Source organism: Scyliorhinus torazame, chromosome 6 (genome assembly GCF_047496885.1).
Source record: "Scyliorhinus torazame isolate Kashiwa2021f chromosome 6, sScyTor2.1, whole genome shotgun sequence".
Classification (NCBI taxonomy): domain Eukaryota; kingdom Metazoa; phylum Chordata; class Chondrichthyes; order Carcharhiniformes; family Scyliorhinidae; genus Scyliorhinus; species Scyliorhinus torazame.
Window position 1 is genome coordinate 77,558,414 of NC_092712.1, and position 23,491 is coordinate 77,581,904.

General features: G+C 47.3%; 1 protein-coding gene across 4 annotated transcripts in view; it reads left to right on the top strand.

The window, feature by feature from the left end:
- The window catches only part of arhgap12b (Rho GTPase activating protein 12b), a 422,708-nt gene that overhangs the window by 182,873 nt on the left and 216,344 nt on the right, over positions 1-23,491 (top strand). For all 4 annotated transcript variants that reach the window (XM_072508348.1, XM_072508349.1, XM_072508352.1 and 1 more), the window contains exon 3: positions 10,984-11,241. In XM_072508348.1, the coding sequence (XP_072364449.1) occupies positions 10,984-11,241 (258 nt within the window). The remainder of the gene's footprint in view (positions 1-10,983; positions 11,242-23,491) is intronic.

Consider the following 23,491-nt stretch of genomic DNA (forward strand, 5'->3'; position numbering starts at 1 on the left):
TTGACTGGTTATAGATTCCAGGCTGATTAAATAAAATCCACTTCCTGCAATTGGTTTTCTGTGTTTTGGAACATTAAAAGCTCCCCGTGACGTGTCAGGAATTATGTAATATTATTACGATACTTAAGAATATAATTTAGACTTTAAAAAAATCATATTTAAAGCGATGACCTATTGTGTCTTATTTGTTAGTGGTTATGGCTTAACACAGGCATTTTCAAAGTTGGGGTCGCGACCCGCGGGTAGGTCGCGAGCGGCTGTCGGGTCGGTGCGGAGCCGTCCGTCGCGGTGCTCCCGATTGCCGGCTGTGAGCGACCTTCAAAATGGCAATCGCGCCCAAAGCACGTGATGTTGACGTTCGGGGGGGCGTGACCTGCTGTCTGCCTCCATTCAGGCAGGAAGATTACATAGATATTTTATGAAATCTTCAGCATCTCCAATTGCGCAAATTCGTGGACAACAGCCGCAGCAGCCGGCTTTTAACAATGCTGTCTGCGAGTGGCCTTCAAAATGGCTGCGACCGGAACTTCCGGGTGCGGCGATGACCAGCTGAGTCGCACGTTTCGGCAGCTCCCTGTGAAACGGACTTTTGGGCTCTTGATAGGAGCCCCAACGGCAATTTTAACGGCTGAAAACACCGTGCGGTAAACCTGAAGGGTGTTCCCCCTGGACACGGATGGAAAAAGGAGAGGAAAGTGGCCGGATTGCAGCGGATCCTTTGGAGCAGCGGCAAGGAAGGCAAGCAGAAACCAAGATGGCGTCGGAAGGTGGCAGTTTCATATGGGGCCCTGAACAACAAGAGTTTTTGAAACGCTGCGTGGAGGAGATAAAAAAGGAAATGAAGAAAGAGTTGTTGGCCCCGATATTACAGGCGATTGAAGGGCTGAAAGAGGAACAAAAGACCCAGGAGCAGGAGCTTCGGGTCGTGAAGGCGAAAGCAGCAGAGAATGAAAACGATATACAGGGCCTGGTGGTGAAGTCGGAGATACAGGAGGCACACCAGAAACGATCTGTGGAGAGGTTGGAGGCACTGGAAAATAACGCAAGGAGGAACAACTTGAGGATTCTTGGCCTTCCTGAAGGTGTGGAGGGGGCGGACGTCGGGGCATATGTGAGCACGATGCTGCACTCGTTAATGGGAGTGGAGGCCCCGACGGGTCCGTTGGAGGTGGAGGGAGCATACCGAGTTATGGTGCGAGGATCGAGAGCAGGAGAAGCTCCCAGAGCCATAGTGGTGAGATTTCTCCGTTTTAAGAATAGAGAAATGGTCCTTAGATGGGCGAAGAAAACTCGGTGTAGTAAATGGGAGAACGCGGTGATCCGCGTCTATCAAGATTGGAGTGCGGAGGTGGCGAGAAGGAGGGCGAGCTTTAATCGGGCCAAAGCGGTACTTCACAAAAAAAAGATAAAGTTTGGAATGCTGCAACCGGCAAGACTGTGGGTCACATATCAAGGGAGGCACCACTACTTTGAGACGGCGGATGAAGCGTGGACTTTTATTGTAGAAGAAAAATTGGAATGATTGGACTACGAAAATGAACGTTTGGACAAAGTGGTGGGACAAGTAGGGGGGGGGCGAAGAGGGATTGTATGATTAATCCTGCGGTATGGTAACTTTTCTTTCTCCCACAGGTGGTGATGGGGGGAGGTGGGGAGGGAGAGGAGATGGGGCGTTGGCCATGGGAGGCGGGGACGAGGGAGAGGCGCGGGCTTGGTTCCCGCGCTATGATAATTATGGCGGGAATAGAGAAGCAGGAAGGAGGGGGCACCGCACGGGGCGAGCCGTGATCACGGGGGGAAGCCGAGTCAGCCAGAGTTTGCTGACTTCTGGGAGCAACATGGGGGGAGTAATTACGCTAGCGGGGGACTAGCGGGGGGGGGGGGGGGAGGGAGGGGGGAATTACTGGGTTGCTGCTGCTGGGGAAAGGGGGGAGTGGGTATGGGAAAGAATGGGCGGGGGGGCACCGTCTGGGAGAAATACAGCTGCGTGGGAACTGGGCGAGAAGCTGGAAAAAGATGATGGCTAACCGGCAAGGGGGGGGGGTGGGGGGTGGGAAGCCCCCCAACTCGGCTGATCACGTGGAACGTGAGGGGGCTTAACGGGCCGATAGAGAGGGCACAAGTACTCGCACACCTTAAGAAACTTAAAGCAGATGTGGTCATGTTACAGGAAACGCACCTGAAACTGATAGATCAGGTTAGGTTGCGCAAAGGATGGGTAGGGCAGGTGTTCCATTCGGGGCTGGATGCGAAAAACAGGGGGGTGGCTATATTAGTGGGGAAGCGGGTAATGTTCGAGGCAAAGACTATAGTGGCGGATAACGGGGGCAGATACGTGATGGTGAGTGGCAAATTACAGGGAGAGATGGTGGTGTTGGTAAATGTGTATGCCCCGAATTGGGACGATGCCAATTTTATGAGGCGAATGCTAGGACGCATCCCAGACCTAGAGACTGGAAAGCTGATAATGGGGGGAGACTTTAACACGGTGTTGGAACCAAGGCTGGATAGGTCGAAGTCCAGGACTGGTAGGAGGCCGGCAGCAGCCAAGGTGCTTAAGGATTTTATGGAGCAGATGGGAGGGGTGGACCCGTGGAGATTCAGTAGACCTCGGAGTAAGGAGTTCTCGTTTTTCTCCTATGTCCATAAAGTCTATTCACGCCTAGACTTTTTTGTGTTGGGTAGGGCATTGATCCCGAGGGTGAGGGGAACGGAATATACGGCTATAGCCATTTCGGATCATGCCCCACACTGGGTAGACTTGGAGATAGGGGAGGAAACAAGAGGGCGTCCACCCTGGAGAATGGACATGGGACTAATGGCGGATGAGGGGGTGTGCTTAAGGGTGAGGGGATGCATTGAAAAGTACTTGGAACTCAATGACAATGGGGAGGTTCAGGTGGGAGTGGTCTGGGAGGCGTTGAAGGCGGTGGTTAGGGGGGAGCTGATATCAATAAGGACACATAAAGGGAAGCAGGAGAGTAAGGAACGGGAGCGGTTGTTGCAAGAACTTTTGAGGGTGGACAGACAGTATGCGGAAGCACCGGAGGAGGGACTGTATAGGGAAAGGCAAAGGCTGCATGTGGAATTTGACTTGCTGACCACAGGCACTGCAGAGGCACAATGGAGGAAGGCGCAGGGTGTACAGTATGAATATGGAGAGAAGGCGAGCAGATTGCTGGCACACCAATTGAGGAAAAGGGGAGCAGCGAGGGAAATAGGGGGGGTGAGAGACGAAGATGGAGAGGGGGAGCGGAGAGAGTGAATGAAGTGTTTAAGACATTTTATAAAAAATTGTATGAAGCTCAACCCCCGGATGGGAGGGAGAGAATGATGGAGTTTTTGGATCGGCTGGAAATTCCCAAGGTGGAAGAGCAGGAAAGGATGGGATTGGGAGCACAGATCACGGTAGAAGAAGTGGTGAAAGGAATTAGGAACATGCAGACGGGAAAGGCCCCGGGACCGGACGGATTCCCAGTTGAATTTTACAGAAAATATTTGGACTTGCTCGCCCCGCTACTGACGAGGACCTTTAACGAGGCAAAGGAAAGGGGACAACTGCCCCCGACTATGTCTGAAGCAACGATATCGCTTCTCTTAAAGAAGGAAAAGGATCCGCTACAATGCGGGTCCTACAGACCAATCTCCCTCCTCAATGTAGATGCCAAGGTCTTGGCCAAGGTAATGGCAATGAGAATAGAGGAATGTGTCCCGGGGGTGGTTCATGAGGACCAAACTGGGTTTGTGAAGGGGAGACAGCTGAACACGAACATACGGAGGTTGTTAGGGGTAATGATGATGGCCCCACCAGAGGGTGAAACGGAGATAGTAGTGGCGATGGATGCCGAGAAAGCATTTGATAGAGTGGAGTGGGATTATCTGTGGGAGGTGTTGAGGAGATTTGGGTTCGGAGAGGGGTATGTTAGATGGGTGCAGCTGTTGTATAGGGCCCCAGTGGCGAGTGTGGTCACGAATGGACGGGGATCGGCATATTTTCGGCTCCATAGAGGGACAAGGCAGGGATGTCCTCTGTCCCCATTACTGTTTGCACTGGCGATTGAGCCCCTGGCGATAGCGCTGAGAGGTTCCAAGGGATGGAGGGGAATACTTAGGGGAGGAGAAGAACACCGGGTATCTTTATATGCGGATGATCTGCTACTATATGTGGCGGATCCAGCGGAGGGGATGCCAGAAATAATGCGGATACTTGGGGAGTTTGGGGATTTTTCAGGGTATAAATTGAACATGGGGAAAAGTGAGTTGTTTGTGGTGCATCCAGGGGAGCAGAGTAGAGAAATAGAGGACCTACCGTTGAGGAAGGTAACAAGAGACTTTCGTTACCTGGGGATCCAGATAGCTAAGAATTGGGGCACATTGCACAGGCTAAATTTGACGCGGTTGGTGGAACAAATGGAGGAGGATTTCAAGAGATGGGATATGGTATCCTTGTCACTGGCAGGGAGGGTGCAGGCGGTTAAGATGGTGGTCCTCCCGAGATTCCTCTTTGTGTTTCAGTGTCTCCCGGTGGTGATCACGAAGGCTTTTTTCAAAAGGATAGAAAAGAGTATCGTGGGTTTTGTTTGGGCCGGGAAGACTCCGAGAGTGAGGAAGGGATTCTTACAGCGTAGTAGGGATAGGGGGGGGGCTGGCACTACCGAGCCTAAGTGAGTATTATTGGGCCGCTAATATTTCAATGGTGAGTAAGTGGATGGGAGAGGAGGAAGGAGCGGCGTGGAAGAGGTTAGAGAGGGCGTCCTGTAGGGGGACCAGCCTGCAGGCTATGGTGACAGCCCCATTGCCGTTCTCACCAAGGAACTATACCACGAGTCCGGTGGTGGTAGCTACACTGAAGATTTGGGGACAGTGGAGACGACATAGGGGAAAGACCGGAGCACTGGGGGGGTCCCCGATAAGAAACAACCATAGGTTTGCCCCGGGGGGAATGGATGGGGGATATGGAATGTGGCAAAGAGCAGGTATAACGCAATTGAAAGATCTATTTGTGGATGGGAAGTTTGCGAGTCTGGGAGCGCTGACCGAGAAATATGGGTTGCCCCAAGGGAATGCATTCAGGTACATGCAATTGAGGGCTTTTGCGAGGCAACAGGTGAGGGAATTCCCACAGCTCCCGACACAAGAGGTGCAGGACAGAGTCATCTCAAAGAAATGGGTGGGGGACGGTAAGGTGTCGGATATATATAGGGAAATGAGAGACGAAGGGGAGACTATGATGGACGAACTAAAAGGGAAATGGGAAGAAGAGCTAGGGGAGGAGATTGAGGAGGGGATGTGGGCAGATGCCCTAAACAGGGTAAACTCGTCGTCCTCGTGCGCCAGGCTAAGCCTGATTCAGTTTAAGGTATTACACAGGGCACATATGACTGGAACACGGCTCAGTAAATTTTTTGGGGTGGAGGATAGGTGTGCGAGGTGCTCGAGAAGCCCAGCGAATCATACCCATATGTTTTGGTCATGCCCGGCACTACAGGGGTTTTGGATGGGGGTGACAAAGGTGCTTTCGAAAGTAGTAGGAGTCCGGGTCGAACCAAGCTGGGGGTTGGCTATATTTGGGGTTGCATAAGAGCCGGGAGTGCAGGAGGCGAAAGAGGCCGATGTTTTGGCCTTTGCGTCCCTAGTAGCCCGGCGCAGAATATTGCTAATGTGGAAAGAAGCCAAGCCCCCGGGGGTGGAGACCTGGATAAATGATATGGCGGGGTTCATAAAGTTAGAGCGGATTAAGTTCGACCTAAGGGGGTCGGCTCAAGGGTTTACTAGGCGGTGGCAACCGTTCGTCGAATATCTTGCGGAAAGATAGATAGGGGAGAACAAAGAAGGCAGCAGCAGCGGCCCAGGACTTGGGGGGGGGGGGGGGGGGGGGGAGATGGGGGGGGGGGGGGGGGTGGCATGAGACAAGGCAGTTGCCAATTAGGGCTAGTTTTTATTTTTTGTTATTTAATATTTGTTTATTTGTTGTTGTTTTTGTTTAAATTTAAAAAGGTCATTATTATCTGTATTGTTACAATGTTGTGTAAAGGATGCACAATGTACTGTGTTGGTTGACCAAAAATTTTCAATAAAATATTATTTAAAAAAAGAAATGGCTGCGACCATATAAAAAAAAATGCGGCCGCATTGCGCATGCGTGCCCGCTCATCGGTGTGCATGCGCAGAGATGTGCCACAGCCCAAAGATGTGCAGGGTAGGTGGATTAGCCACGCTAAATTGCCCCTTAATTGGAAAAAATGAATTGGATCCTCTAAATTTATTTTAAAGATGCGTGATTTAAATTAAAGCGCTGACTTCGATAGTTGAACTGTTGGTTTGGAGATTCTTGATTTTGCAGGTTAGCTGAAAGGTCCGGCTTCAACTGTGGCTTTGCACATTTGACTTGCTTCCAGCAATCCAAGAGAGCGAGACCTTTTACCAGGGCTACCCAGTTGATGTTCTTCAGCTGTTCTTTTAAGTTACATTTTGGAGAGGGCAGCTGAAGCAAGGAGATACAGCACCTTCTGGAAAGAAAAGGCTGACCGTGACCCTCATGTTTTACCACTGGAATCTTGGCTGCACTGCCATAAGTCCCTAACTATATAAATGAAAGGCTCTCACCTTCAGCTCTGCCATAATCAATATGCCACTGTCATCAGTATTTTTGACCCATCCCTTGGCTCCGATGAAAATACTGAGGAAAAGGTTCTATTCTAATCTAGGTGAAATCCTCACTGCCATCCTCTCTGGGGGGCCTTTGATGCCAGGGTTGGCTGTAACTGATGTCTGGAGCAGAACCACTGAGAAAAACTGGACGGGAAAAGCCTTTGGAAAAAGCATCCTCCTGCTAACAAAGTATGCTCAGCATGACTTCATTATAACAAACAACAGAAGGACAAATACAAAAGCACATGGAGGCATCCTAGATAAAAGCACTGTTACCCCCTGGGTTATGTCATTGTCCGAGTCAAAGATCTAAGTGGTGTCTGTATCACTTTATCCACATGGAAAACTGGCACTTGCTGAACAGATCATTGACTAGTTTGATTGGTGATGAACATCCACCTAGCACCAAGAGGAAGGTGATCAGTATCTTAGTCCTAAAACAGCCCAATCACGAGAGGAATTCCAAGTCCAGCTCACAACCAGCCTGGAAAATCGTCACACATCCAACCCAATTTCAGAGGTGCAGGATCAGATAAAATCAGCTGTACTAGACTCCTGCTCAGACCATTGGGTTCGAGCATTGTCGTCACCAGGGTTGGTTCAACAAAGATGTTGCTGAAATATGTGACCTGGAACAAAAATAAGTAACCTTCATTGTCTGGCAGAACAACTCAAGATCACAAGTCGAGCAGGCAGCGAAAGGTCAAGTGGTGCGAAGAGAGAGCCTGGCAGATATAATATGCTGATTGTCATGGAGTGCAAAGCTTTTTTGAAGCCAGCCGAGCCATCCATATATAAAGGTCAAATGGACAAAATACCTTTCGCTCACAGGATGGTGTGTCTTTTTAAGGATGACGGTGCCACCTGTCAACACTGGAAAGAGCATTTTCAACAACTCTTTAACTATGAATCCACAGTGGCAGCTGATATTCTCTCGGCAGGGTTTTTCAAAGTCAGGGTCGCGACCTGCAGGTGCATTCGGGTAGGGATCGGGAGGGTCCCGCCATTCCCTCGGTGGTTCCGATCGTTAGAGGAGCGCCCAACAGCTGCTACTGGCTTTTACATCGAGAATTGCCGCTGCTGTTGCCTTTTAAATGGAGATATATTAGGAGGTGTGGAGCCTTCCGGCCAGAAGCAGCAGCAGAGAGCAGGTCACGCACCCTGCATGTAAAATTGATATGAAGTGCTGTCCAGGTATGCTTTTGGCACCAAAGTAGGGAGCAGGGTTGTTTTCGATTGCAGCTGCTGGCAAGCAAGAACTCTGAAGGTCAATGGTTATTTTAAAACTAAGAAACGGCAGAGTCTCTCATAGGCAGATTGCCTATTGACCAGAATCTCACAACTGAGTCTGCTGGAGAGAGCTGCTCAGGAGAGTACAGGGCAGGACAGAGCAGTGGTGGTGTTTGAGCTCCAGCGCCTCTGGTTAACGCCCTGAAAAAATAAACTTAACTTCGAACAAAGAAGTCTAAAGATGATTTCTTAAGTTATGGTTTGTCAATTGTGACAATGCGAATAAGGAGGCAAAGCCCATATGTGTTAAATGCAGGGAAGTACTGGCAAATGAGAGAAGTTTCAGAATTTGAAATCAACGATCAACTGCCCTCTGGTGTGAGTATCAAATATTGCCAAGATGGAAAACTCTGTCCCAAAACTAAACTAACCACATGTGTGATCTTCAGTTTGCGGACGACTGCAGTGTTGTTGCCGACTCGGCACAAAATTTATAAACCACTCTTAATCTCTTCAATTCTGCATGCAGAAGACCTGCTGAAACAAAGCTCATATATAAACCCCAAACTGGTTAAATATTCCACCTCCCATATATGATGGAATATGTTGACACCTTCCCATACACACTAACAAGATTCAAAAACAGCTTCATTCCCGCTGTTATGACTCTCCTATGGACTGATCTGATCTCTTCACATATCTTCTTACCGAGTAGTATTTCACTCCTGTATGCTTCACCCGATGCCTGTGTCTATGTACTTACATTGTGTATTTTATATTTACCCTATTATGTATTTTCTTTTCATGTACGGAATGATCTATCTGAGCTGCACTTAGAACAATACTTTCCACTGTCCCTCGGTACACATGACAATAAACCAATCCAATCCACCTCTGAAAAGGCCACTATTGACGAGGAGATCCAACACCAGATTCTGCTGCGTCAGCCCATCCATCTACAAACTATGCAGCGAACATTTGGCAACAAAACCTTCCCCAAGTCAACTATAAGACCATAAGACATAGGAGCAGAAGTAGGTTATTCAGCCCATCAGGTCAGCTGCGCCATTCAATGAGATAATGACTGATCTGATATGATGATGGTCAACTCCACTTTCCCCCCATAATCCCATAATCCTCGATTCCTTTACTGATTAAAAATTTGTCTATCTCAGTCTTGAACATACTTAATGACCCAGCCTCTACAGCTCTCTGCGGTAAAAAAATTCCACAGATACACTACCCTCGGAGAGAAGAAATACCTCCTCATCTCTGTCTTCAATAACCCCTTACTTTGAGATTATACCCTTTGGTCCTAGACTCTCCCACAAAGGGAAACTTCCTCTCATCATCTATCCTGTCAAGCCCCCTGAGAATCCTTAGTCTCAATAAGGTTGCCTCTCATTCTTCTAAATTCCAATGAGTACAGGCCCAACCTACTTAGCCTTTCCTCATAAGAAAATCTCTCCAAACCCAGAACCAACCAAGTGAACTTTCTCTAGAGTGCACCTATGCCAGTATATTTTTCTTTCGACGAGGGGCCCAGAATTGTTCACAGTATTCCATTTGTGGTCTAATTAGTACCCTGTATAATGTTAGCAATATTTACCTATTTTTAAGCTCCATTTCTGTTGACTTAAAGACCAACATTCCATTTGCCTTCCTTATTACGTGCTGAATTTTCATGCGCTTTTTGTGATTTATGCACAAGGACTAGTGACCTTCGTGAAGCCAGCTCCATAAGCATTCAGGCAAACTCATGCAAAATCAACTGTGACAGACTGGACACTGTCTGGGTGGCCGAATAGAGTCTACCCACCAGATACCAATAGCCAACATTCTAGGGGAGGATAAAGAAAATACCACATAGACACAAGCGCTCCTTAAAGATCATTAGCACTAACATTAATGACTGGATGAGCTTGTTACCAATCATTCAAAATGGTGACAGCTTTTCCATCAAGATGCATCATGCTTTGAGTCTAAACGGCTGAATGGTGCAGCAGAACGGTGGCAGAGAAGGAAAGAAAAGGAAGCAAATCCTGCACACTGAATCCCACTATCTCGTGGGATTTCCGGCCCCATGTGTCCAAAAATCTGTGACTTGAGAATTGATCTGTTCATTTACAACATGGAGACCCATGGCAGAAACACATGTCTCTGAGTAGATGTGATTCTCTAGTTGAGAGACCAGCGGATCTGCCATTCAGTGAAATTTGGTGATGAGGCAGAAAGTGAAATGCCATTTTTGTGAAACAGCAACTTTTGGCTAGCCTTGTTTAATTATTCACATCTGCCTCTTGCTTGAAGTTGCCATATTTGCATATAAATAAAGTCAGCGATATGACAAAATCTGTAGTTTGTGCCACATGCTTATCAGACTCTAGAAAATCATTGCTCAATATTGTAATATTGTACTGGGGCTGGTTTAGCACAGTGGGCTAAATAGCTGGCTTGTAATGCAGAACAAGGCAGCAGCGCAGGTCCAATTTCCGTACCGGCCTCCCCGAACAGGCGCCGGAATGTGGCGACTAGGGGCTTTCACAGTAACTTCATTGAAGCCTACTTGTGACAAAAAGTGATTATTATTATTAATACATGGCCATCTTCTTTGGAAAAAAAATCAACTGGCCAGGTCAGCAAATCCACAATAAACTTTTTTTTTTTTGTTGTCCAGCACTGGGGGGGTTGTTTTGTAGTTCCTTGCCTGGATTTATAATGTGTAGTGCCACAGAGAGGGAAGGTGTACTATCCTTCACTATATTGAGGTCCTAACCTGAGCCACCAGAAGTGGAACCTGGAACATCACCCAAAAGCTGAAACAGATATTGGACAAGGTTACTTATCTGGTGGTAGTTCAATTTTTAACGTAGTGAGAAGTATGACTTGCCACTATCATTACAATACTGCTGATGGTTAATTGAAGTGATGTTGAGATCAGGAAAATTACTTAACAATCAATTTGAAAAAAAGACTATGGCTGTTTCTCTTCCCCCCCCCCCCCACTCCCAATTCCTTTTTATAGATCCAAATAGGGTCAGTTATCAAGCTAGACAGATAATTCAGAGTGTTTACTAATAGTTATTGCTTTTATTTTTGCAGACAGTTCCACCTGCAAGACCAGAATCTCCAGTGTATGCAAATTTGCAGGAATTGAAAATAACTCTAGCGAACATGCCGCCAATTCCCACTAGCTCTCCCATGCAAATCCACGGTGAATGGGAGGTACATAAAGATGCAACAGGACGCACATACTATTACAACAAGGGAACACAAGAAAGAAGCTGGAAACCCCCTCGATGGACAAGAGACTCTGTAAATAAAGAACCTGATAACCAGGGGGATTCTATAAACCATGGAGTAAGTACTTGCATTTGTAAACAAGATTTAATAATAGATAATACTACGGATTCTACAAAATTCCTATTATTGTTGAGGACAAAATAGCAATTTGTTTGTTGTCTTAACTAGTATCTTAGCTAAGAGAGTGACATATTACTTTTAAGAGTAGTAATACCAGTTCAGAGTTGGGGCAAAATGAAGTACTACCTACTCGGCATGCTCTTATAAGATTGGGGCAAAGTGCACCTGTGTCACATTGTCTTCTTCTTCGGCTCGCTGCCTCGAAAAATCTTAAGTGCGATTCCCAATATTGTACTGATTTGGTAGAATTTTGGAATGGGAGTCCACCTGCACTAGCAACAGGATTTATACAACCTCAAGTCCATTCAAAACCCTTACAGCTGACAGAGCAGACATTATCTATCTGGTGAAAGGGTTGCAGCACCCACTGCAGCAGCTAGGCCCCATTTCTTAAATTTCTCCTGAATAAATTGAATAACAATTACAGAACTTTTTTTGAAAAGAAATACTGTTGAATAATTTTACTAATTAAATAATTCATAAGGTCTTCATTTAAAATGGAAATCTTGAAACCAACAAGCAAGTTTATATGACCTACAAACCTGAGCTGCAGTTGTATACTGAATTAGAAGTTTTATGTAATTAATATCAAGTGCAATGCAAATATTAAGTGATAATTGATGACTGAGTTTGTTAAGTTAAAATAGCAACTGTTAAGAAATTGAACTGTGTATTAAGTAAAACAATCTATAAAATCATCTCCAACTTTGTGGTAATTACAGATTGCTGTTCAATGGATAGGAGACAATGGGTGTGGCTTGGGTGGGTGACCGCTTGGAAACGGTTTTCCTCGGAGATTAGTGCAGGTCCATTTTGTTTTTCAGCCTTTGTTTCTTAGTCTCTGTTTGTCTCATTCTGGATTTTGTGATCAGAACAAAGGAACAGCGCTAGCCGTTCATTAAGCTTACACTTGCCCACAGGTTTTTGCACTAAAAGGTTTTTTAAATAAAGTCAGCATCATAGAATCCATACAATGCCATTCGGCCCATCGAGTCTGCCCAGTCCTTGGAAAGAGCACCCTACTTAAGCCCACACCTCCACCCTATCCCCATATCCCTACCTAACCTTTTGGACACTAAGGGGCAATTTAGCATGACCGATCCACCTAACCTGCACATCTTTGGACTGTGGGAGGAAACCGGAGCATTCAGAGGAAACCCATGCAGACATGGGAAAAAGTGCAAACTCAACACAGACAGTCCTGAGACCAGAATTGAACCAGGATCCCTGGAGCTATGAGGCAGCAGTGCTAACTACTGTGCCACCGTGCCGCCCTAACCTCTAAAGGGGATCTGGACAATTGCTTCTTAACCAATCCTATTGAACAATTCATAAAGATACACAAGAGTCTAAGCTGGAAATGTAAACTAGAATAGTAATGTAATTTCAATGCCAAATTACATATATAAAGCAATATGAAGAGGGGAAAGAAAGCTAAACAAAAAAAACATTTTAAAAAATTTGAATTTTAAACATTTCCAATGACAATTAAAATATGAAGAACTGAATGCTTCAAACTTGTAAAAATTAATTTTCAGTGCTAGAGAAGTTGTTTGGATATAATTAAGACCAGTCATAGAATTAAAAATTCACTGCACTTGAACAAAAAAGCTATAATTTTTTCTTGCATGCTAAGTAGATATCAATCATGTAATTACCCCAATTTCATATCATTGCATATGTTGAATGCCAAGTTTTTGGGTGAGATTTGCAAGGCTAAGGGGAAAAGGAAAGGGTGGGAAGTGATACTAGGTGCATTGCTTTTCCAGAGAGGCAACATGGACATGATGGACCAAATACTAACCCCTCTAGAACCATGAGCACTGATGCCCTTCTCTGTCAAATCTTCTGGGTCTATGTATGTATATGTGATTTGGGCATACACATAGGTGTACACCAATAGGGCACAGTAGTGGTTATTATACTGGACTAGCAACCCAGATATGAAGAGCTTGTTGTATGAGGAATTGTTGAGGACTCGACAAAGTTTGATCCTGTCTATCTATTCTCCATCTCAATCATGACCCCACCCCCCCACCCCCAAGTATCCTCTGCTCCAAGGAAACCAACTCCAGCGCCCCCCCCCCCCCAAGTATCCTCTGCTCCAAGGAAAACAACTCCAGCCTATCCAATCTCTCTTCATAACCAAAACTCTCCAGCCCAGGCACCATCCTAGTAAATCTCCTCTGCTCCCTTTCTTGTGGTATCACATCCCTCCTATAATGTGGATTCCATAACTGCACACAATACTCTAGCTGTGGCCTAACCAACGTTTTGCACAGTTCCAGCTCCCTACTCTAAGCCTCAGCTAATAAAGGCAGGTATATCATATGCCTTCTTTGCCACTGTATCCACCTGCCCTGCTGCCTTAAGGGACCAGTTATTATACTGGACTAGCAACTCCGGTATGAAGAGCTTGTTGTATGAGGAACGGTTGAGGACTCTGGGTCTGTACTCGTTGGAGTTTAGAAGGATGAGGTCATCAAGGTCCCTCCGATCATCGGTGCTACCTAGGGTCCTGCCGTTTATCATGTATTCCCTTGCCTTGTTTGTCCTGCCCAAGTGCATCACCTCACACTCATCCGGATTTAATTCCATTTGCCACAGATCAGCCCATCTGACCAGGCCATCTAAATCCTCCTGTAATCATTATTTACCACCCCACCAATTTTCGTAACATCCGTGAACCTACTGATCAACCTCCTACATCCGTGTCTAAATCATTTATATAAACCACAAACAGCAAGGGCCCCAACACTGATCCCTGCGGAACCCGACTGGATACAGGCTTCCAGTCATAAAAACATTCCTTGACCATCACCCTCTGCTTTCTGCCACTCAGCCAACTTTGGATACAATTTGCCAAATTTCCTTGGATCCCATGGACTCTTATCTTCTTTATCAGTCTCCCATGTGCGACCTTATCGAAAGCCTTACTGAAGCCCAAGTAGACTAGGTCAAATGCATTGCCCTCATCTACACACCTGGTCACCTCTTCGAAAAATTCAATCATATTGGTCAGACATGACCTCCCCTTAACAAAATCATGCTGACTGTTATTGATTAATCCTTGCCTCTTCAAATGCAGATGAATTTGGGGTCTCCGAATTGCTTGCAATAGTTTTCCCACCACTGAGGTTAGACTAACTGGCCTGTAGTTTCCTGATTTATCCTTTCCTCCGTTCTTAAGTAATGGTACCATATTGGCTATCATCCAGTCCTCCGGCACATCTCCTGTGGCCAGAGAGGAATTGAATATTGTCAGCGCCCCTGCTATTTCCTCCCTTCCTTCACTCAACAGCCTGGGATACATTCCATCTGGCCCTGGAGACTTGTCTGTTTTTTAAAATTTAGAAAACGCAATTATTTTTTTCCAATTAAGCGGTAATTAAGCTAACATGGTCAATCTACATACCCTGCACACCTTTGGGTTATGGGGCAGACACAAGGAAAATGAGCAAACTCCATACAGACAGTGACCTGGGGCCGGGATCGAACCCGGGTCCTCAGCACCGTAGGCAGCAGTGCTAACTACTGCGCCACAGTGCTACCCAGATTTGTCTTGTTTTAAGCAAGACCGACCACTCAGGGCCTTCTCTCAGACTGTTAATTTATTTGATGTTAGCATAAGCCTTCTCCCTGATTTGTTTAAAAAAAAATTTTTTTTTAGAGTACCCAATTAATTTTTTCCCAATTTAAGGGACAATTTAGCGTGGTCAATCCAACTCCACTGCACATCTTAGGGTTGTGGGGGTGAAACCCACGCAAACACGGGGAGAATGTGTAAACTCCACACAGTGACCCAGGGCGGGATCGAACCTGGGACCTCGGTGCCATGAGGCAGCAATGCTAACCACTGCGCCATCATTCTCCCTGATTTCTATCCCCAGAGTGGCTCTTTCACTCGTGAACACTGACACAAAATATCCATTTAGAACCCTACCCAGATCCTCCGGCTCCATAATCAAATTACCATTGTGGTCCTTAATGGGCCCTACTCTTTCCTTAGTTATCCTTTTACCCATAGAATCATAGAATTTACAGTGCAGAAGGAGGCCATTCAGCCCATCGAGTCTGCATCGGCCCTTGGAAAGAGCACCCCACCTAAGCCCACACCATCACTCCCATCCCTGTAACCCAGTAACCCCACCCAACCTTTTTGGACACTAAGAGCAATTTAACATGGCCAATCCACCTAACCTGCACATCTTTGGACTGTGGGAGGAAACCGGAGCACCAGGAGGAAACCCACGCAAACAGGTGGTGCAGACTCCACACAGACAGTGACCCAAGCCGGGAATCGAACCTGGGACCCTGGAGCTGTGAAGCAACTGTGCTAACCACTATGCTACCGTGCTGCCCCACTTGTAATATACTTGTAAAACAACTTGGGATGTTCCTTTATTTTACCTGCCAGTATCCTTTCATGTCCCATTTTTCTCTCCTAATTTCCTCTTTAAGTTCCCTATTGCGCATTCTATATGCCTCTCGGGCTTCTGCTGCTTTGAACCCTGGATTTCTGCCAAAAGCCTCCCCTTTTCTTCCTATTCAATGCTGTGTTCAAGGGCTGGTTGAGCACACTGGGCTAAATTGCTGGCTTTGAAAGCAGACCAAGGCAGTCCAGCAGCACGGTAATTCCCGTAACAGCCTCCCCGAACAGGCGCCGGAATGTGGCGACTAGGGGCTTTTCACTGTAACTTCATTGAAGCCTACTTGTGACAATAAGCAATTTTCATTTCATTTCATTTGAAGCCTACTTGTGACAATAAGCGATTTTCATTTCATTTCATTTGAAGCCTACTTGTGACAATAAGCGATTTTCATTATACCCCTCGATATCCTGGGTTCACTTGATTTGTTGGTCCCACCCTTTTTCTTGATTGGAACTGCACACTACCTATTTTCTTCTTGAATGCGTTCCACTGTTTTGTCACAGATTTACCTAAAAGTATTTGCTCCCAGTCCACTCTGGCCAAATCATATCTGATCTTTAAAAAAAAGCAATTTAGAGTACCCAATTATTTTTGTTGTCCAATTAAGGGGCAATTTAGCATGGCCAATCCACCTAAGCTGTACATCTTTGGGTTGTGGGGGTGAAATCCATGCAAACACGGGGAGAATGTGCAAACTCCACACGGACAGTGACCCAGGGCAGGGATCGAACCCGGGTCCTCAGCACTGTAGGCAGCAGTGCTAACCACCGTGCAGCCCATGAATCATATCTGATCTTATGAAATGAAAATCAGCCTTGCCCCAGTTTAGAACTTTGATATCGGGTCCATCCTTGCCCGTATCCATAAAATATCTTGAATCTAACATTGTTATGATTGCTGACTGGAAACTGCTCCCCCACTGATACTTCAACCACTTGCCCAGTTTCATTACTAAGTCCAGGACCCCCCCTCTCTCTTGTAGGACCTTCTTATGTGGGGTGGGGCAAGTGTAGGTGAAAGTGAAATTTAATGTACGGAAGTGAAGTGAGGGCTTCATTTTCTGAGGAAAATCAACGATTAGAGCATGAAAAAATACTGAGATTGAAAATTAGACACATCAAAAAGATGTGTTGCATTATTTGTTTTAATATAGACCCACAAAGTATAAAAGCAGAGGCCGAAGATCATTCTTTCATCGATACTCTGCATTGCAAAATTTCTACTGAAGTTTTGTTTAAAGTCTATAATTATCCTGCTCACTCCAGAAAGGCTGCAATTCAAAGCCTCTTTAAAAAAGAAATGCAGAGTTCGGAATAATTGACAGAATAGGATTCTGAGGGGACCTGACAGGGTGGATATGGAAGGGATGTCTCCCCTCGTGGGAGAATCTAGAACTAGGGCCCACTGTTTAAAAATAAGTTGTTGCCTATTTAAGACCGAGATGAGAGAATTTTATTTTTCAAGGATTGTGAGAATTTTGCAAGTCTCTTACATCAAAAGGTGGTTAGTCTTTGAATATCTTTAAGGCAGAAGTAGATAGATTCTTGATAAGCAAGGGGGTGAAAGGTTATCGGCGGTAGACAAGAATGTGAAGTTGAGATTAAAATTCGATCAGCCGTGAATGTATTGAATGGCGGATCAGTCCTGAGACGCTGAGTGGCCCACTTTCCCTAATTCTTACGTTCATATTTGTCAAAACGTGCATATTGCACTTCGAGATATATTATTGTTTCCTATTGCTGAAGTAATTTATGTGATCTGCTTCTGTGACTGTGTTTCTATGATTGTAGATTAAAAGAATGAACTGTGTTACATTAAACTGAAGAACTTTGCTCATGAGAGCTTGGTGTTTCAGTGCAAATTACAAAAATTCTAAACAAAAAGGAACAAAACATGCAGCGATAGAATCCTTTTTGTAACAAGGTAGCATATGGTTTATTATTGCTGGAGAGCGCGGGGAAGCCCAGCAAATCATGTCCACATGTTTTGGGCATGCCCGAAGCTTAGAGGGTTTCGGCAGGGTTTTGCTAAGGCAATGTCCACGGTGCTAAAAACATGGGTGGTGCCGAGTCCGGAGGTAGCGACGTTTGGAGTGTTGGAAGATCCGGGAGTTCAGGGAGCGAAAGAGGCCGACGTTCTGGCCTTTGCCTCCCTGGTAGCCCGGAGACGGATCTTATTAATGTGGAGGGACTTGAAGCTCCCGAGTGTAGAGACCTGGGTTAGTGACATGGCTGGGTTTCTCAGTCTCGAGAAAATAAAGTTTGCCTTAAGAGGGTCAATGTTAGGGTTCTTCCGGAGGTGGCAGCCGTTCGTCGACTTTCTCGGGGAAAATTAAAATGTCAGCAGATGCAGCATTCCAAGGAGGGGGGTGGGGTGGGGCGGATTGTTGTTGTTTGGTTGAGGTGTGTGAAGATTGGGCTGTGGGGGGGAAATGTTCATTTTGCCATGTGGATGTTATTGTTGGAGAGGTTTCTTCATAAATAGATTGTATTTTAGTTGTGTGTGGCTCTCAGTCTTGAAAAGTTTAATTTGAATCTAAAAGCTCAGAGTATAGTATTCTGCAGCTTCAGAAATTGAATCCAGGTGGCGGTGAGCATTTTACATCATAAACTCTTTCTGAACATTTGAAGTTATAATTGATTCAAGTTAAAATACTGGTCATGAAAGTATCAGTTACTTACCTATTTTAATGCTTCACATATTCACCTGGAATTCCTTTCTGTATTTTTGAAAGTTTTCTGAAATTGTTGAACCAACTGTTGAGTCGGGAGAGCCTCAAAGTACCCAATCATAAGAATGGGCAGCACGGTAGCATTGTGGATAGCACAATTGCTTCACAGCTCCAGGGTCCCAGGTTCGATTCCGGCTTGGGTCACTGTCTGTGCGGAGTCTGCACATCCTCCCCGTGTGTGCGTGGGTTTCCTCCGGGTGCTCCGGTTTCCTCCCACAGTCCAAAGATGTGCAGGTTAGGTGGATTGGCCATGATAAATTGCCCTTAGTGTCCAAAATTGCCCTTAGTGTTGGGTGGGGTTACTGGGTTATGGGGATAGGGTGGAGGTGTTGACCTTGGGTAGTGTGCTCTTTCCAAGAGCCGGTGCAGACTCGATGGGCCGAATGGCCTCCGTCTGCACTGTAAATTCTATGATAAGAAGAGGTGTATCTCGAACTTTCCCTGAGCTTAATTAGAGCCATGTGGGAGGCCCAGGTCATAGAGGTCAGCGTGCAACAGGGAATTAAAATGAGCAGTGACTGGAAGTTCAGACACACATTTGTGAACTGAATGGAGGTGGTCCACAAAGCGATTACCCAATTGCATTTGAAACCAATAGAGGCGACTGCAACATGCGCAGCGAATGCAGTATAGAAAATTGAAGTAAGTACAAGGAAATGGCTGATTCACCTCTGGGCCTTATATGGTGGGAATGGAGAAGGTAAAATCGGCAGATATTGCATCTCCTGCATTTGTGTGGGAAGAGGAGTGGTTGTTGATTTGTTATGCTCTAGGTGTAGCATAAGCGGCTTCCTTGTGGTGCACTTGACAAAGGAAGGTTCAGACGTGGAGATAACTTCAACACGTTTATTTTTTAAAAATATATATATTTTATTGACATTTTTCAAACAGAGATTTTCCGTTTTTACAACATAATAAAGGAATATGCATTAAATGTTACTTAAATAATATATTAAACTACCAACAAATGAAAAAAGAGATAAGCAAAAAGCAAATATCAACAACTGGCAAAAAACAAAAACACAGGATAATACCCCCCCCCCCCCCAGTTGCTGCTGCTGTCCTTTCTGTTTTTCCATTATTGTTCCGCGAGATAGTCAAGGAACGGTTGCCACCGCCTGGTAAACCCCTGAGCCGATCCTCTTAACGCATATTTTATTCGCTCCAGTCTTATGAACCCTGCCATGTCGTTTATCCAGGCCTCCACGCCCGGGGGCTTCGCTTCTTTCCACATAAGTAAAATCCTTCGCCGGGCTACTAGGGATGCAAAGGTCAGAACGTCGGCCTCTTTCCCCTCCTGCACTCCCGGTTCTTCTGCAACCCCAAATATAGCTAACCCCCAGCTTGGTTTGACCCGGACCCCCACCACCTTTGAGACCACTCTTGCCACACCCTCCCAGAACTCATGCAGTGCCGGACACGACCAGAACATGTGGGTGTGGTTCGCCGAGCTTCCCGAGCACCTCCCACACTTATCCTCCACCCCAAAAAACCTGCTCAGTCTTGCTCCCGTCATATGCGCCCTGTGTAGAACCTTAAATTGAATCAGGCTAAGCCTGGCACATGAGGACGATGAATTTACCCTGCTTAGGGCATCTGCCCACAGCCCCTCCTCAATCTCTTCCCCCAGCTCCTCTTCCCATTTTCCCTTCAGCTCCTCTACCATCGTCTCCCCCTCGTCTCTCATCTCCCTGTATATTTCCGACACTTTACCTTCTCCAACCCATGCCCCCGAAATCACTCTATCCTGGATCCCTTGCGTCGGGAGTTGCGGAAATTCCCTCACCTGTTGCCTCGTAAATGCCCTCACTTGCATGTATCGGAAAGCATTCCCTGGTGGCAACTTATGTTTTTCTTCCAATGCTCCCAAACTCGCAAACGTCCCGTCCACAAACAGGTCCTTCAGCTTCCTAATTCCTGCTCGCTGCCAACATTGAAATCCCCCATCTATCCTCCCCAGGACGAACCTGTGGTTATTCCTTATCGGGGACCACACCGAGGCACCCGTCACTCCCCTGTGTCGTCTCCACTGCCCCCAGATCTTCAAGGTCGCCACCACCACTGGATTTGTGGTGTACCTTTTCAGGGAGAACGGTAGCGGCGCCGTCGCCAGCGCTTTCAGGCTTGTTCCCTTACAGGACGCCATCTCCAGCCTTTTCCACGCCGCACCTTCCTCTTCCCTCATCCACTTACGGACCATCGACACATTGGCGGCCCAATAGTAGTCACTCAGACTCGGCAGTGCCAATCCCCCTCTGTCCCTACTGCGCTGCAGGAACCCCCGCTTTACCCTCGGGGTCTTTCCCGCCCATACAAAGCTCGTAATGCTCCTATCTATTTTTTTAAAAAAGGCCTTAGTAATCAGGATGGGGACGCACTGAAACACGAAGCGAAACCTCGGGAGGACCACCATCTTGACTGCCTGTACTCTGCCCGCCAATGACAGGGGCATCATATCCCACCTCTTAAAGTCCTCCTCCATCTGCTCTACCAGTCGCGTCATGTTAAGTTTGTGTAGGGTTCCCCAGTTCCTGGCCACCTGAATCCCCAGGTATCGAAAATTCCCTGTCACTCTCCTCAGCGGCAAAGCATCTATCCCCCTGCCCTGTTCCCCGGGGTGCATCACAAAAAGTTCGCTCTTTCCCATATTTAATTTATATCCCGAGAACTCTCCAAACTCCCTGAGTATCTGCATTACCCCTGGCATCCCCTCTACTGGGTCCGCCACATATAGCAGTAAATCGTCTGCATACAGTGACACTCGATGTTCCTCGCCCCCTCTAAGCACCCCCCTCCACTTCTTAGAGTCCCTCAGCGCTATGGCCAATGGCTCAATTGCCAACGTGAACAGTAACGGGGACAGGGGGCACCCCTGTCTTGTACCCCTATGTAATCCGAAGTACCCCGATCTTTGCCTATTTGTAAAAACGCTTGCCACCGGGGCCCCATACAGGAGTCTAACCCATCTAATGAACCCCTCCCCGAACCCAAATCTCTTCAGCACCTCCCACAATAGTCCCACTCCACTCTATCGAATGCCTTCTCTGCATCCATCGCCACCACTATCTCTGCCTTCCCCTCCGGTGGGGGCATCATCATCACCCCCAGCGACCTTCGTATATTGGCGTTCAATTGTCTCCCTTTAACAAACCCTGTCTGGTCGTCATGTACCACCCCTGGGACACACTCTATCCTTGTCGCCATCACTTTGGCCAGCAGTTTGGCGTCTACGTTTAGGAGGGAGATGGGCCTGTATGACCCGCACTGCAGCGGGTCTTTGTCTCGTTTCAGAATTAACGATATCGTCACCTCCGACATTGTCGGGGGTAGTGTCCCCCTTTCCTTAGCCTCATTGAAGGTTCTCGCCAGAAGCGGGGCCAGCAGGTCCATATACGTCCTGTAAAATTCCACCAGGAACCCATCCGGTCCCGGGGCCTTCCCTGCTTGCATATTCCCAATTCCTTTGATCACCTCCTCCACCTCAATCTGCGCCCCAAGACCTGCCACCTCCTGCTCCTCCACCCTCGGGAACTCCAGCTGGTCCAAAAAGTGTATCATTCCCTCTTTCCCCTCCGGGGGTTGGGACTTATACAGCCTCTCATAAAATGTCTTGAACACCTCGTTCACTTTCCCTGCTCTCTGCTCCATCTTTCCCGTTTCGTCCCTAACTCCTCCGATCTCTCTCGCCGCCCCCCTCTTTCGAAGTTGTTGGGCCAGCAGCCGGCTCGCCTTTTCCCCATATTCATATTATATTCCCTGTGCCTTCCTCCACTGCGTCTCCGCCTTTCCCGTGGTCAGCAGGTCAAACTCCGTCTGTAGTCTTCGTCTTTCCCTGTATAGCCCTTCATCCGGGGCCTCCGCATACTGCCTATCCACCCTCAGAATTTCCCCAACCAATCTCTCTCTTTCTTTACCCTCTTGTTTCCCCTTGTGGGCTCTAATGGAAATCAGCTCTCCTCTAATCACCGCCTTCAGCGCTTCCCATACTACCCCCACCTGGACCTCCCCACCATCATTGACCTCCAGGTATCTTTCGATGCATCCCCTCACCCTTCCGCATACCCCCTCGTCCGCCAGTAGTCCCATGTCTAATCTCCAAAGTGGGCGCTGCTCCTTTTCCTCTCCTAGATCCAGATCCACCCAATGTGGGGCGTGATCTGAAACGGCTATTGCCGAGTACTCCGTTCCTGCCACTTTCGGGATCAGCGCCCTTCCCAAGACAAAAAAGTCTATCCGGGAGTATACTTTATGGACGTGGGAGAAGAAGGAAAACTCTTTCCCCATCGGACTAGCAAATCTCCACGGATCTACCCCTCCCATCTGCTCCATAAATCCCTTAAACACCTTGGCCGCTGCCGGCCTTCTCCCGGTCCTGGATCTGGACCGGTCCAGCTCTGGGTCCAGCACTGTGTTAAAATCCCCCCCCCCCCATTACGAAGCTTCCCGCCTCCAGGTCCGGGATACGTCCCAGCATTCGCTTCATGAATCCCGCATCATCCCAGTTCGGGGCATATACGTTCACCAGCACCACCGCCTCACCTTGCAATCTGCCACTCACCATCACATACCTGCCCCCACTATCCACCACTATGGTCTTAGCCTCAAACGATACCCGTTTCCCCACCAGTATTGCCACCCCTCTGTTTTTCGCATCTAACCCTGAGTGGAATACCTGTCCCACCCATCCTTTCCTCAGTCTAACCCGATCCGCCAATTTCAGCTGCGTCTCCTGGAGCATAACCACATCCGCCTTCAGTCTTTTAAGTGCGCGCAAACACCCTTGCCCTCTTAATCGGCCCATTTAAACCTCTCTCATTCCACGTAATCAGCCGGGTTGGGGGGCCATTTACCCCCCCCCCCCCCCCCCCCCCCCTCGTCGACTAGCCATCCCCTTTTTTAAGCCAGCTCCTCACCCAGGTCCCACGTACCCGTCTGTCCCCCAGCTGGCGCCCTCCTGTCCCGACCACCTTGTCTCGTATCAGCTCCCCCTTACCCTCAGCAGCAGCAACCCAGTTAATCCCCC